Source organism: Fusarium proliferatum (genome assembly GCF_900067095.1).
Source record: "Fusarium proliferatum ET1 genome assembly, contig: FPRO_scaffold001, whole genome shotgun sequence".
Lineage (NCBI taxonomy): Eukaryota > Fungi > Ascomycota > Sordariomycetes > Hypocreales > Nectriaceae > Fusarium > Fusarium proliferatum.
The window spans coordinates 5,543,926-5,560,117 of record NW_022194790.1 but is presented as its reverse complement, the minus strand read 5'-3'; the positions used below and the strand labels follow the sequence as shown (position 1 = coordinate 5,560,117).

The following is a 16,192-nucleotide window of genomic DNA, read 5'->3' as shown; positions in this document are numbered from 1 at the left end:
AATCTGGTCTGAAGTCCTACTAAGCTTATCCTAAATTTACCTAAACTTACCCAAGTCCTTTCATATCTTAGACCAGGGACCATCTTGACATAAGCTTCACGGACTCTTGAACAATCCTTGTAGGGAACTTCGGGATACTTTACACAACCGTTTTTCTATTTTCAATCTATACTACTACAGAATCTTACATCTAGGACTGCTGGCTACTGCTTCCAGGGGAGAATACTCCAGCCGGTTTACTCTACGATCTGCCACTTTTCAATTTATCATTCTAGAGTGGCTGGGGATGTAATCCCAAGCATCCAGGGGCATTTGAGCCCACTTACGTCCGGCTGGCTCCTCTCCTTGTGACTCAACGTCCTTGGGATCTTGCCCAGACTCACGAGCTCGCTTCTCGAGAATCTTCCTCCTCGCATACGCCAGTTCTTTGTGGGGGAGCCACCCTCTACTGAAGTATGGGTTAATCATCTCCCAGTCTCCTGGGTCGGTGAAATGAAGATCCACGGTTTGCTTTTGAACGTCCTCATCAGAGATATAAGCAAGTGCTGTGCATAGCTCATACCAGCACCATAAGCCATCACGCTCAAAGTCAAGATTACCCTGGCTTACCTTTCTGGCATCAATCTTTCGCAATGCAGTAACAATGTCCCGAAGCACGTATAGCTCAAAAGCATTGGCTCCCTGATGTTGAGTTAGTAAGCAGATCTTTGCTTGGAGATCATCGCTCATACTACGGGTGCTGTCACCCTTGTAGATCCAGGGAGCGAGCATGTCATCGAACAAGATAGAGAGAAATTGCGAGACGCTTCCCAGTCCGTCGAAGGATGAATGCCATGTGCTAGTATAATCGAAAACGAGGCCCTCGTCGTTGACCTGTCTCAAGTAGAGCTCAAGAATGGACGGTGGGCAATTGGTCTGCAGCATAGCCTGCAGCATGGTTGGGCGATTTTCCCTGGCTAAAGGGTAGTAAGCTGGCCACATTCCTCTCCTCCAAAGTCTCCTGTCCGGATGCGGGATTCTCAAGCCCTCTCTGTAAAGGAATTGGATGACATTGCAGATCCCTTGGTGATGTACTTTGTCGGTAGCCGTTGGAAGCATGGATAGGAGAGCATGCGAGAAGCAAGGGAAGGGGATGCGGACCAGAGAGCGTAGTTTCATAAAAGTGAAGAGCTCACACCCCCGGTCCGACAGCCATTGCCAAACTTTTATGAATCTCTCTGCAGAAAAGTTGCCTTCGTAGAATCCTAGAATAACAATGTCACCGGGCCCGTGAGATCCGTCGCCCCAGACATTCCAATGCCAACACTCCTGGTAGTTGTCTTCCACATCTCTACGGTACACGCCATTTCCCGGCTCAATAAGACCCAAAGGACCATCGGACAGGGCCTTCTGGCTGCACTGGGTCGGCACGGCGCCATACTGAGCACAAATAGCTAGCGTATCGAGATCACCACGAAAGCAAGCCATTCGAAAGACGCAATAGTCTCCTCCCTGGTACATGGGCTTGTGAGCAACCCGGGATAGCCGAGATGATGTACGGCAGAGGTTGTAGTAGTCCTCCCATTCCAAATTATCCTTGTGGAGAATCTCAAGTAGAAGCTCAGTTGGAAGATCGGTCAGAGCACCCTGCAGTTCGCTATTCGTATTGTTAGATGAGGATGACATGCTGATAGAGTTGAATGTCGAAGAACACAGGATGTACGGAGTGTAGTGCTTGCTACTGTGGTGATGTGTAAATAAATACCATCGCTTCAGGTTCAGAGAGATGCAATATATACCTATATCTTGGACTACATACTTGTGAGACTCATGTTCGAGATAACTTACAGAGGCTTTCATCTACCATGGCAAAAAGCCTGTTCTATTATTTAAGCAAAATCTACCCGAGAGTCGATGAACACCTCTCTGGCTCTCAGTCCATTCTACGGTGAGGCTGTTCACAGAGTATACACCAGACATTTACATACCAAAAGGGTACTCAAACAGGGCAATTTAGCCAAAGACAAGTTTATGTTCAGTCAAATGGCTAAAACACCAAAGCTTAGATAAAGAAAAATCATCAACATGAAACACACTCGCGAGTCAAGGAACCAACAGAGCTAAGAACGAAGCTACAAACCACGCTTGAACAGCCCCATCACCACATGGGCCTAGTGCCGCCCCCTCAAGGAGCAAGAAAACACTGGACCTTAACGTAAGGTGTCAAAATAAACTTAGCAAAAGGGATCCTAAGTTTAGGCTCAATTTATGCTAACATACCTAAGTCTTTTTGTCACTTAGGGTCAAGGTCCTGAGTTTTCTTTCCTCCCCTAGCGCCCCTCCCTCTATCACCTGATTGTCAAACAAAACCTCGCCAGAAGAAGCCCGAGCTGAAAACACAGGACTTTACTTGTTTTTGTTTATCAGCAGCTAGTGAATCGGAGGCCTGAAGAAAGGGGAATGGTTAAACACCTAAAATCAAGCTATCGACAGATTAGCAGCGTAACACTAGACTATTTGTTTAGAGTGCCTGTCACAAAGAGGCTAAATCTAAGGTTCTAGAATACTTCCGGATAGTGACCTTACGGATATGCATGGAGTTAACGTTGCAGCTACTACCTAATCAATCCATCATATTAGAACCCTTGGCAAAAGTGATAAATGAAGGACCTTCCATCTTGGGCTCTCCTTTAGCCGTCCGAACCACGGCGTCGGATCCGGAGCTCGCTCATCTACCGAAGCGCTCCACTCGAATACGCGGGATCAGAACCATCCCATCTTTGCTTATATCCATGATCCATTTATCTTTAAGGATTAAAATATACAATCTAAATAAAAGGTCCTGACACTGGAAGGAGATATTAACATTGGATAGGGGGGCGTGTGGGCTCTACAGATAACCCACCGCGCCGAAACATCAACGGAATTCCCACGAATCACATCCCGGACCGCTTCCGAATAGGGCAACATGGGCCGGGAGGGTCCGTGGCTCGATGAAGCATTACACCCCGAAATAAGGCTGTAATCAATCGTCAACTTCGCCGAATTCCCGTCTGCCAAGGGGGCTTTTCCGATGCTAGCATGATGCTCACTCCATAGGGTGGAGGAGCAGCCTAGCTTGGCTTACACGATGGCCTGAGATAGTTAGTATATGAACTTCACGATATCTCACTCTCTCTCTCTGACTTGCTTCTCGGCATTCTCTCCTTCATTCTTTCTCATCCAACCAGTAGCTGGGTCTCTGGTTTCTTCACTTACACACATACATACTGCCACTGTCACTCCCTGTATCAACCATCATGCCTTCTCTCTTCAAGACCCTCTTCGCGGTCGCCGCCGTTATCCCCTCCGTCCTCGGCGCTCTTCCCACCCGCGCCGAGGGCTTCGCTTCCTCCACCACAGGAGGAGGCAGCGCTGGAGCCGTCTACCCCAAGACCGCCGCTGAGCTCGTCTCGTACCTCGGTGACTCCTCCGCCCGAGTCATCTACCTCGACCGCACCATCAACTTCATTGGCACTGAGGGTACCGCCAGCGAGACTGGTTGTGCCCCCTGGGGAACTGGATCCAAGTGCCAGACTGCCATCAACCAGAACAACTGGTGCGGCAACTACCAGCCCAACGCCCCCAAGGTCAACGTCAAGTATGACAAGGCCGGTATTCTGGGTATCAAGGTTGGCTCCAACAAGTCCCTGATCGGCGTTGGCTCCAAGGGTGTCATCCGTGGCAAGGGTCTCCGAATCGTTGGTTCCAAGAACGTCATCATCCAGAACGTTCACATCACTGAGCTCAACCCTCAATACGTCTGGGGTGGTGATGCCATTACCCTCGACAACACTGACAACGTCTGGATTGACCATGTTACCACTTCTCTCATCGGTCGTCAGCACATTGTCCTCGGAAACAACGCCTGCAACCGTGTCACCATCTCCAACAGCAAGATCGACGGTACCACCAGCTGGTCTGCTAGCTGCAACAACTACCACTACTGGGGTCTCTACTTTGCTGGCTCCAACGATCTCGTCACCTTCAAGAACAACTACGTCTACCGCATTTCCGGCCGTGGCCCCAAGGTCGCCGGCAACACTCTCCTCCACGCCGTCAACAACTTCTTCCACGATGTCCCTGACCACGCTTTCGAGATTGACTCTGGCTCTGTCCTCGCTGAGGGTAACATCTTCCAGAACGTCAAGTACCCCGTCGACTCCAAGGGTTACCAGGGCCAGCTCTTCGGTGTTCCCACCTCTGGCTCTCCTTGTGCTGCTTCTCTTGGCCGCAACTGTCAGCTCAACGGCTTCGGCAGCTCTGGTACTCTCGGTGGCACCAACACTGGCTTCCTCAGCAACTTCAAGGGCAAGACCATTGCTAGTGCTTCTGACTACAACAGCGCCAAGAGCGTCATGACCTCCGCTGGCTTCGGCATGGCCTAAACTAAGCACCTTGTTTGAGATGAGGCGTTGATATAATATCACATCTGGCAGCATGTCACTTCTTTGTACATAGTATCTTTGCATATATTATCTGGCCATACATACCAGGCCTTTGTCAATACCAGTAACATATCTTGACTTAATCACTTTGTCACCAGAGTTGGAAGCTACCGTGATAGAATGACAATGGTGAGGAAAGACTAAATCCAGACGTTAACACCTCACAATGACCAGTCCATAATGAAATCCATCGCATTCCCAATGCTCATAACTCAATGGCCCCCCAAAAACAAACAACCTTCTTAAAAGTTTAAACACCAAACAATGCAGACCCCCGAATCAAGGGCTCATCGAATGCACTATGTATGATGTAGTTTATGTTCGTCCAGTATTAACAGTCCATGTAAATGCACATTCTCCCAATCAACTACTCAACCCCTTTCTCACCAACCAGCAACTCATGCTGGGAATGCCATGCCCCTCGTCGATCTACCAATTGTCTTGTAGCTCTGGTATTTACCATCAGCTCCCATGACGTCGAATCGTTCCATGCCCATAGCATCATCCGTATATCCACTGAAGTAATAGCCAATGACGACGACCAAGTAGGTCAGCATAAGAATGCTGCCCTTGAAGTAGTTACTCTTTCCTTCACCGTACATGTAGCTCAGCAAGAACACGCACAGAATGACAGTGACAAGATCCCACTGGGGAAACAGAAGCGAGAAAGTATACAGCGCCGGGTCACCACCCTCGGGGACACCTGGCCAGAAGGCCGAGTAGAAGACGAGCGCAGGGATCTGAAGCAGACACACTTGCAGGGCGTAAGCCGAACCAATCTCCATGGAAAGGGCGATGTTTCCGTTCATAGCAAAAGAGATGGCGTTCTGGGGTTGGTCAGCAATTATCAGTCAAATACGGAACAAAACCACTTACCAAAAACTCGGTAGTGTTGGGAACAAGGGCGAACAAGGTGATACCGAGGAACTTTTGATCAATCGAGAAGCTTTCCAAAACAACATCCACAGTATCAACCAGAATTTCAGCGATAATTGCATACAGAACAGTAGCTCCGAGAAGGATTATGGAACTCTTGGCACGACTCCAGTTGGGCGCGTCATGACCGCCATGTGCTTGGTGAGCTTCGGTAGCAGGTCCCTCAGTCTCGGCATGCGTGTGGGTGTGTTGACGGCTCGCTGAAGGACGAGCGCCGGGAGCATGAGTAGGGGGTACAGTTGATGGCTTTCGCGACATGCGTTCGCGGGATGCAATAGTCGCGGCCGCGGCAGCAATCTCAGTGACCTCACGCTGGAGGATCTTGTTGTCGGCATCACTTAGACCGGGAACATGAAGAGCAGAGCGAGACTGCTCACCGCCGCTGGATTTGGGAGGCACAACATGGGGGGTCGAAGCTGAGCCATTGGTAGGGGCGGTCTGTCCGGTTGTAGAGCTCTGACGAGAAAGGTCTTCTGTGTAACCAGACTGCTTAAGAGACTGGCCCAGAATACGCTTGTAGAGTTGAGTATCGCGAACATCAGCACTACTGGTTTCAGCGGTGTTTTGAGAGTGAGTATGAGGATGGCTGTGGACTTGAGAAGTGCGAAGACTGGATGAATGCATATGGTCTTCGTGTCGCTTCTCCTCAACCTCGGCGTTCCAGATGACAGCAGCGTGAGTTCGGAGAGTGAACCATAGACCAATCAGGTATGAGAAGAACAACATGGCTGCTGCCATGTAACAGTAAGGACGAACAGCCTCCAAGTAGAACCTGTCACTGAGTGAAGGAGCTTGGCTGAAATAGCAGCGACGACAGTCTCTATTTTCGCCGGTGTTGTAGTCCTCGCATTCCATACAGTTGAGCTCATGGGTGCCATAAATCTGATAAAACAGAGTAGGGCCAAAGGCGCCAACAATGGCAAACAGCAACATGGTTGATGTTACACCGGCAGACCTGGCGTTGAAGCGCTGCGTCTTTCGCTTAATAGCACCGAAGCACATGGAAATACCAGGCAAGAATAGGATACCTGCGAAAATACTTCCTACGATACTTCCCTCAACGAGCTGTCCCTTGCCCTGAGTTAGAGCAACACAGTAGAGGAACACTTCGACAACAGTGGCGAAGAAAGCGTTGATGGCGGCACCCACACCCATCGAAGACTGGGCCGAGATAGATGCAACAGCTTGTCCGATAAAATAAGCCAGAGGGATGATAGACAGGAGTCCAGCACAGAAGAGGAAGGCTGGAGATGTAATGAATCCTTCAACATGGAAGATACCCTCAAGGACAATCCAATCGGCGATAACAAAGACGACGACAACCATGAGGTTGATAAGGAAGATGTTGGTACCATCAACAGTATACTTCCAGTATCGAGTTCCTACAGCACGGTATGTGCAGAGGAGGACTGAAGAGCTCGGACCATCGTCTTCACGGATATATCTAATATCGGTCTCAAAAGACAAAGCCAGGGGATGTCGTCGAAGGTGGTCAAACAGCAAGAATGTAGCCTTGCCCATGGGGATCCAGAAAACTAAGAACCAACAAATACCAGATACAAGGAGGAGCAAAGGCGAAATGAGACAGTAGAAGAAGATGAAAAAGATGACACGGCCAATATTCCACTGGCCACGTCCAAAAAGTCGTCTCTTGATTCGTGGAGGGAGCTCTGAGGGCTCACCACGTCGGCCACGCCCAAGCAAGCTCTCTGTCTCGCTGGGCTCAGAATCGATACTTCTTCTCGAACGTCCGACAATTGAGCGATTGCGATCAGGTCCAAAGAACAGTCGGCCATACTCGAGGTCTCCGCTTTGCCATTGCTCATATTCAGAAATGCTGCGTCCTTCATCTTGGTCCTCGTCCATGTAAGTCTCGTCCTTTTCCAGGCGGACAAACTTGCCAAATGGGTAAAACAGATATCCTGCGAGACCCCATAGAACTCTTCCATACTCTCTCCCACTAGGAGCAGCAGAAAAGAGCAGGCATACGATGGCGCCAAGAGCTGCAAACGAAGCTAACCACCAACCAAACAGAAGGGTCCAGAGCAGATTGAACGCGAGAAGCCAGCTGCTCACTCTTCCGCCAGGCGCTGAATGAATGTCTGCTTGTGCAAACTTCTGAATTGAACGATCCTTCTTGTACAATGCTGGCTTCCATACACGGATACCGAAAGGGTGGGTCTGGTTGATGGCCTGCTGTCTGTCCTTGAGGGTGAAGCTCTCGGCTTCACTGACGTCGCTATCTGAGTCGTCCTGGCCCTCGACTGGAGTAGTCTCCTCTTCGTCCCCTTGTGCTTCAGCAGGGCTCTCGGTCGATTCGCCATTATCGTCGTTGGTATCGTCATTTTCATCGTCTTCATTCGTGTGAGATTGAACTCGAGAGAGTTGGGTCGAGAGCTGAGGTCGTCGACGATATGATTGTTGACGTTCGGCGGCATCGGCCTCTACCTCGTGTACATCGTCATCGGCTGAGAAAACACCGCCGCGATAAGGCGTGTTCGAGGATGGGCGTCGAGGCATTGGTGGCTTTCGTAGTCGAGTGGCAGATCGCATTCTCTCGGGGCCTCTCGCAGGACGTGAAGATTGGGTGGCGCGAGCCGAGCTGCGCTCTTGAGATGTCTCTTTTGATTGTTGAGCTGAACCTGAAGCAGTTGGACCGCTTATCGAGCCTAGGAATATTTGAAATTAACCCCGGTCTCTCGCCAAGAAAAGGCATAGAGCATGGAACCTACCATAACCCTCTGGTCTCCGCCGCACAGTGTCAGTGGACTGGAAGCTTTCTGACAAGGTCTCTGCCTCGCGAAGAACGGCAGACTCGGCCTGGGCAAGCGGATGACGCGTATCCGATGGAGATGCATTGCCAGACGAGTCGCCAAGTTGATGCCCAGTCGACGAGCTCTCCCGTCTCGAGGGATCCATAGTGGAACAGTGGTACTGCAATCAACAGTCGAGTAATAGGCGACTTTTATCACAAAAAACTTTTGTTTGATGCAAAAAGGTGAACAAATAAGAGAAGGCAATAAATAAGACACAAGCTCACAAATGCGACCAGAGGTAAGCTGCACCTATCTCTATACTTGAGGGAAAAGAGGGAATGCCGAGCATGCCAATGTCACGATGCAGCGCCGAGAAAGTCGTACAGACGATGCGACGCGATGATCAAAACGGCCCAAGCAACCAAGAATCGCGATGCGACGAAGGATTGGGCAGCGGGACTGGACTGTGCTCAGTTGGGATTGAAAATTGAGATGAGCACAACTGAGATGAGCTGGAATTTGCTTCTTTTCTGGATAAGGTTAAGAGAGAGGAAGAGAGGAAGTTGATGAGGGAAAAGAGATGGACGGAGTCTCTGAGCAAGCAAGTAAATATATATGTTACTCGAGCTGCAGTGAGCTTTCCAAGAAAGCGCAACAGAAAGCGCAAAGAAGGAGTCAAGGCAGAGAGTGCCAAATAAATCGTGAAGGCTCACAATTGACTCTTGTTATTTTACGGGGGAAGAAGGAATGAGTTTTCAGGTCCCGTAGCTGAACACAAAGAAAGTTTACTGTGGTCTACGGATACAAACTTTACAGTACTGTAGCCGTATCCAACTCAAAGTCGATGGAGCACTGCACTCTCACAAATCGACTCTGGATATGTACATAATAAGACGATAAACAAGCTAGGCCATCGACATCGACAGAATCCAGCCCCTAGTCTAGCTCCTTTGCCTGGTCCACCTTAGCCAAGCTCGCAGCTCGTGATCAACCAACCTTCCCCATGACAGCTTAGTGTGTCTTATCGCACCTTGCGCGTGTTCAACCTCGTCCAATGATTCGACGTCATTATGCATCCCCAGGGTCTTGGTTGGTAGCAGACAGGCGGCTCTTTGCACAACAGTTGACCTTGATCAACAGAGGGATACCCAAGGTAATCGATGAGATGTCCGAATTTCTAAGAATTCCGAAGATGGTCATGGGCCAAGATAAGATATTCATCCGCTTTAGCCGGGTGCTGATCCATCTTCTTCCCTAAACCATATCTTGATACCTTAACGGCCGATGTCATGTCAGCTTCGATGAGCCTTGCATCAACTCCTAAGCGGTCTAGTGTGTCTCAGTGGGGGTAACGCGGCAGAAAGCGTTGTGGGTGGTGGAGTTCCACTGTCATGGCAGCCATGAGTCTGTACACTTGAACGTCGTGAACCAGATGAGTACTTGACACAATGAAACGGCTCTCGAGAGACTCGACATTTCACACAGAGACTCGGTATGCAAAAGTAACCACGCTCGGCTACCACAGACCATAATATTGATCCCGCACTAGACCGTTAAAGAACCCTCAATCTGTAATTCTCGGCTGGTTCCATCAAAATAGTTCCAACTCAACCTTCCGTAAAGCCTACCCTACACCTGAGATCGCCCGGACGACGGCACAACATAACGCCGACCCTCGAGGGCAGCAGCTCCCACCTGCTTGGCCCGTGCGCTCATTCGCTTTGGAGGATTACGAGACAAGCTGTAGCCTTGTCATCGAGCTTCAACCTCATCGCAAACCATCGCCAACACACCCAATCTCCGACACGCATCACTATCTCCGCCTCCACCCCGAATCCGTGAATCTGGCAATTCGTGCCAAAATCTACATATCTACACCCCGAACAGTTTTTATCCGCTCGTTTCCCTGACGTCAAGGGAGCTTCGCCAAACATGGCGCTCGACGAGTACTACCACAACAAGATCGAGGCTATGAAGCTTGAGATTCTCAAGGGACAAGCCGCGCTTCGTCGTCTTGAAGCTCAGAGAAATGACTACAACTCCCGCGTGCGATTGTTGAGGGAAGAGCTGGGTCTGTTGCAACAGCCTGGTTCCTATGTCGGAGAAGTCGTCAAGGTCATGAGCACCAAGAAGATTTTGGTCAAAGTCCACCCGGAGGGCAAATATGGTATGCTCACCTAGGTCATCTACCTTTGAATGCTCAATGCTGACGCTTTCTAGTGGTCGACGTTTCGGATAGTGTTGATATTGGCAAGCTCACACCAGGAAAGCGAGTCACACTCCTGTCCGACAGCTACAAACTCGAGAAGATGCTCCCCTCCTCCGTCGATCCTCTCGTGTCTCTCATGATGGTAGAGAAGGTTCCCGACAGCACATACGACATGATTGGTGGTTTGGACCAGCAGATCAAGGAGATCAAGGAGGTTATCGAACTTGGTCTCAAGCACCCCGAGCTTTTTGAGTCTCTTGGAATTGCACAACCCAAGGGTGTCCTGCTATACGGCCCTCCCGGTACTGGAAAGACACTACTGGCACGAGCTGTTGCTCACCACACTGCCTGTAAATTCATCCGAGTGTCAGGTTCCGAACTGGTCCAGAAGTACATTGGTGAGGGTAGCCGAATGGTGCGAGAACTTTTCGTCATGGCTCGAGAGCACGCCCCATCCATTATCTTTATGGACGAAATCGACAGTATTGGTTCCTCACGAGTGGAGGGTTCTTCAGGAGGAGATTCCGAAGTCCAGCGAACTATGCTTGAGTTGCTTAACCAGCTCGATGGTTTCGAACCCACTAAGAACATCAAGGTCATCATGGCCACCAATCGTCTCGACATTCTCGACCCTGCCCTCCTGCGCCCAGGACGTATCGACCGAAAGATCGAGTTCCCCCCGCCCAGCGTCGAGGCCCGAGCAGATATTCTCCGCATTCACAGTCGCAAGATGAACCTCACCCGTGGTATCAACCTCACCAAGATCGCGGAAAAGATGAACGGGTGCTCTGGTGCTGAGCTGAAGGGTGTGTGTACGGAAGCAGGCATGTACGCTCTCCGAGAGCGAAGAGTGCACGTCACACAAGAAGATTTCGAGCTTGCCACGGCAAAGATTCTCAACAAGCACGACGACAAGGAGGTGTCTCTTGGTAAGCTTTGGAAGTGAGAAAACTGCGACAAGGGGCGTTCTTTTATTTATCCATATTATTGTCGTCTCTGCTGCTGGTTAACCTGCTGGGTTCGCAACAGAGCCTGGTCGTTCATAGATGGGTTGGGTCATGACAGCGGGAGCGGAGTTGTAAGGATAGAAGATTGTACCATAATGGAAACAACGATCTCAAGCGACAGAAGCATGATCTTTGTAATTTGTGAAGTTGTTTGTATAAGCTCAAATGTTTGTATCAGGGTAGTCGAATATGAATACGGCTAGATTAAGGGTGCTATCACCAAACTACATATATGGTAGGAGTTGTTTATAACTATCAAGAGGGTAGTCGAATATGAAAATGGCCAGATTAATTAGCTATCACCTTACTTATCTATATAAACGCTAAGAGTTATTTGTAAATACCGGGAAGATAGCCGAACATGAATCCGGCCACTACCATCTACCCACACGTCTAACTGTATTTATCTGTGACGATTGAAACTGGCACTTGGGAACGTAACAAAGCTTTATGGCGTCAATCTGATCTCGCTAACCATATACTGGAACTCGACTACTCTGTACTGTGCTTCGAAATCCGTGAGTGAGTCGGCTTCTCTTATTTAGCTTCAAAACAAAAAGCTTGATGCAATGGATCTGATAGTGTGCTACCCTGAGATCTAATAGTCTGACCTTGGTGCGTCCAAATAAGATCGAAACCTTAGCAGCAATATCTGCGTCGCTCTCGTAGTATATGTAAACGATCTTTTGACGGCGCCTGATGTCAGTGGGTGATGTCACTAACTGAGTGAAGGCATGCTGCCATGGCCTGCCAGATAAGCGCGGTTGAAGATGGATGAGAAGTGATAGGAAGACGAACGGAGAAGTTGAAGATGCAAAAGAAGAGGGAAATGTGAAGAGAAATGGAGACAATGATTGAGCAACGACGCTTGAAAACAATAGCTACAGAACAAGATCCAGGGAGAACGCCGATGGAGAAAGCTTCTTGGCTACATTACCTATTTACGCATGGCTATGATTCATTGTGCAATCTCACTGCACACCAGTGTTGACATGTTTATCGGCCATTGTACTCACTGAATCACTCACTGGACTCTCTCCATCTCTCTCCCGCGCGAGTAATAAATCTAACGACAGATTGAAAGTATTATTCATCCTCCATCACCACTCCGCCATCCCTCGATCTACACCCGAATGTCCCATTTGACACAACATTATCCGTGACGCTTTGGTGATGTCCAGCCCACCCAAAGCAGAGGCCGGACTGAACACGCCTCCCAAGAACAACAGCCTCGAGAACATTTCACCTACCATTGTATCAATCTTGAAGAAACCGATCAGAATGTAGAAGCCCCAAAGCTACTGAAGCAAGAGCAGAAAGTTCCCAACCGAGTGACACCTCCAAACCAAGGACGACTGAAGCGTCACAGAAGCACGCAGGCCTCGGAGGCATCTCCACAGTCCAAGCGGGCAAAAAGACTTGGAATACCCTTGACTAATGCTGCTCTCCAAGATCCCGACAAAGAGCTGGAATTATCCATCGAAGAGGAATCCCGTATTGTTAAGGCACTCCGGGTCGAGGCTGAACGAGAACATCTTGTCAAGCTTGCCAAGGCTCAAGCCTTGCGCGAATCAAAACAAGAAGATATGAAAAGCACACGGAACATCCCCAGGAAACAAAGATGCAGGAGCCGACTGTGGAATAGCAGGAAGACATCACAGAGGAGAACCGGATAGATGATGCGGCCCCCCTCCGAAACAGACGATATCCTCGATCTCACATCTGCACTCGCCAAGAGTCGAAGTGTTCAGTAAGAATCTGAAGATGCCGATAAAAAGATTGGAAAGAAGTACTGACTACTCCTTAGGTAGCTCCGATCTCGCGGACAGAAACATCTTGGGAAAGCTGATGCATAGAGATGAACGCCAACGACCTCATCGCTTCATTTGACTGTGAAGAAAAGGACGATTACAACGGCGGGATGGATGACAGATATGACACGTCTTTGGACACTACGAGATGTACAGTGAATGTTTCCTGAATAGCATGTGAACAAGTCGACACCACTATTCGGTCACTCAAAGGTTGAACCTGGCATGTAAATAGAGCTTATATTCAGTACGAATACACACCTTGGGTGAGTGATTCTTAGTTGAGAAGGTGGTGAAGCTTTGAAGACACCAGCCTTGGAAGAAGTGTTAGATGTACCTTACAATGACTTCGAAGCGTTTGATAGAAGCCTGGTAGGTAACCCCACTGGTCTAAAATAACATCGTAACAAGGCCGAGCAACGGCAGGCATCGTCTGGAGAGGAGAAGTTCAGCTGCCTGGAGGCTGACACCAATCTCTCCAAGTTGTTAACCACCAATTAACCTGGGTGCAAGAAATGTGCACATAGACTCTTATGATGAGTTTATGCAACCCAAGTCTTAAGCTTAGGGTTATGAAGAGCTAGATGATGATCAATTTAGTAGACTTACATGATGACTGGTCTAAGACGCCATGTTGCCCTAGTTGGTGGATGAGAGTCAACCCTTCCTCGCCCTTGCATCAGCAAAACGGTGGTTTCTGAAACCGCATACGGGGAATACGGTAAACAACACACAAAATCATGCGAATTGTCTCGAATAGCATCAGCTGTTCGATTGACTTTTCTTCTTAGCAGTCGCATGCCCTTGCGTCGGAGTGATAGCTCCGCTGACATCAGAGACGTGGATCGCGTGTAAGTCCTAGTTTAGCTAAGACACCATTTTCAGGGAAAAGCGAGCTTGGAAGTCAGCAGGTGATGAGACCTGGTTGAAAGAGTCATGCTGGAGGAAGGTAGTTGACATGGTGCGAGGGGCAGCTTTAGAGATATGTTTCAGTTTTGCACTTTGGAGTTGTTGGTGGAAGTGTTCGAGTTTGTGGCTTGAGCTTATTACTCTGTGGTTAGTTTGACGACTCATGAGGGAAGCAGTTCTTGTCAACAAGCTTTCAGCTCGTCTCGGTATCGGATGTGACCTGTCGAACACGAGGGTATGAAGTACAGTATGCGTGAACCATGGTTCAGGAACTGGGGCTTACAATGCCAAGAACAAGAACATGAGCCTTCAGCTTTTAGCAGGGACTGATGGGATCATTCAGATGTCAGAACCTGTAGAAACAAAACACTACATGATATTCAGTTGAGGCGTTTTACAGCCGATTTATGGACCCAAAAGTTCAAGCTTTAAGTCTCTGATCTTCATCCTCATTGAAGTCATGTAAAATGTACTTACAGTTAGCCCGCATGTAATAGCATGATTTCAGGGAGACTAACCACTATTTTCTCTTTTTGCTGTACTACTAATTCCCCCTACATATCAGCGGCCAGCCATAGCGTTTTTAATCCTTTGAAACGTCCAAACTAACGATCAAGACGTGTCCTCCGTCCCACTTGAGCTCTATCAAACGCCGCTCGGGCGCCCCGACAACTGCCAGAGTTTCAAGAGCTCGAGTCGCGTGCCACGCTAAACAGATTCATGCTTGAGTCTAGAACAACGATCGAAGCTTGGTATTTCCAGCAAAAAACAGGTATTTCCAGCCACGTGTAGAAGTGCTTTGGTCAGCTGATAGCTCAACCGGTGAGGCCCGATGCTTTTATTTTGTGATCAATATGAGAATGACTGTTTAGGCATTTGCTATTAGTTGATTCTCTGGCGGTGACAAGGATCGGGGATTGAGGGCTTGGGTTGAATCGTGATCGTAATGTAGGTGTTTTTGGTGATGTGCTTGTGACGGATTGTCGAGTAGATGGTTACGAGTCAGTTGGTCATCGGTGATGTAGTGACACTGACGGGCCGAATTAGCTCTGGGCCAGACAGGAACAAAGTGTGCGATATAGACTAGCTTTTTCGAAAACATACAAGTTCCAGTGTATAATCGAAGCATAGTATCGGGATAGTTCCTATATTGGATAGCTCTGGGATAGCTTTGGCACGAATGACTCTGGACAAACGGCCTTCGGTCTGAGCACTCGAAACGGTACAAATCATTCACAACAGTCCACCATGACGTCTCTCACAGACATAGGAAAAGTATCAACCGTAGAAAAATATCATTGGAGTGATTCTGTCCTCCTTGATTTCGAAGAACAAAACTAAGGTCAGGGTACCACCCATCTCGAGGTTATACAACCAGTCGGAATGGAGAACCCTCGACTCCCACATCCCACCCGAGTGGCTATCAAAAGGCCATGTAATCAATTAAAACTGCATTCAATTCTTCCTGCCTTATTTAGAAACCGAACTGCCTCGTGTCAACACCGTCTTGCATGATCGACATGCCTGGACGCATCCACGGCAGGGATACTATGTCTTGACAGAACCACAACTGATTATCGACAATGACAATTCCCATAAGAACGAGGCTCATCAAAAGTCGACGATGTCATACCCAGTGTCTAGAACACATTGGCTTATGCGTTGTTGCTCAGCTGAAGCACAGCCTGAGCATCGAGAACGGTCCATCATACGTCACTGAGGTAATAAACCTCTATCGCACAAGGCGCACAAGGCGTTCGGGACTCAGTCAGACTTGAGTGGATCTTTGGATATCCATTTCCCGTGGGAACGATTCTGCAGGTTTGTCGAACATGGCAAACTGTCAAAGTGGGATGAATCTGATTCTGTCAGGCATCTCCTGGCTAAAACACCAGTTTGTTGTCAGTCTCGTCTCGTGCCCCTTCCGCCCACGATGCTAAAGGTCAGAAATTCAAGGGTCCGCCTTGCTTCGATGAGGCTAGTACTGTAAGGCGGCGTCTCGCTGGCACACAGCCTTGGCTGAAGTTGGAAGTCAACGCCATGTTTCTGCGAACAACTAGCGGTAAGCGATTAAAGTTTCGATTCCTACTCAAACAGT

At 48.9% G+C, this 16,192-nt stretch overlaps 4 protein-coding genes across 4 annotated transcripts; 2 read left to right on the top strand and 2 right to left on the bottom strand.

Annotated features, from left to right (window-relative positions):
* Positions 1-258: 258 nt before the first annotated feature.
* FPRO_00293 (uncharacterized protein) lies at positions 259-1,665 on the bottom strand (the record flags this gene model as incomplete). Its single annotated transcript, XM_031225552.1, has 1 exon — positions 259-1,665. One exon carries the CDS (start codon positions 1,663-1,665, stop codon positions 259-261), a length of 1,407 nt encoding a protein of 468 aa, XP_031076177.1.
* Positions 1,666-3,278: 1,613 nt separating this feature from the next.
* Positions 3,279-4,406, top strand: FPRO_00294 (putative pectin lyase precursor; the record flags this gene model as incomplete). The annotated part of the gene is made up of 1 exon (XM_031225551.1): positions 3,279-4,406. One exon carries the CDS (start codon positions 3,279-3,281, stop codon positions 4,404-4,406), a length of 1,128 nt encoding a protein of 375 aa, XP_031076176.1.
* A 458-nt stretch (positions 4,407-4,864) lies between these two features.
* Positions 4,865-8,321, bottom strand: FPRO_00295 (uncharacterized protein; the record flags this gene model as incomplete). Its single annotated transcript, XM_031225549.1, has 3 exons — positions 4,865-5,293; positions 5,343-8,071; positions 8,135-8,321. The coding sequence occupies 3 exons, from the start codon at positions 8,319-8,321 to the stop codon at positions 4,865-4,867; spliced, it is 3,345 nt and encodes a 1,114-aa protein (XP_031076175.1).
* Positions 8,322-10,090: 1,769 nt separating this feature from the next.
* FPRO_00296 (putative 26S protease subunit RPT6) lies at positions 10,091-11,313 on the top strand (the record flags this gene model as incomplete). The annotated part of the gene is made up of 2 exons (XM_031225548.1): positions 10,091-10,325; positions 10,379-11,313. 2 exons carry the CDS (start codon positions 10,091-10,093, stop codon positions 11,311-11,313), a joined length of 1,170 nt encoding a protein of 389 aa, XP_031076174.1.
* Positions 11,314-16,192: the final 4,879 nt, after the last annotated feature.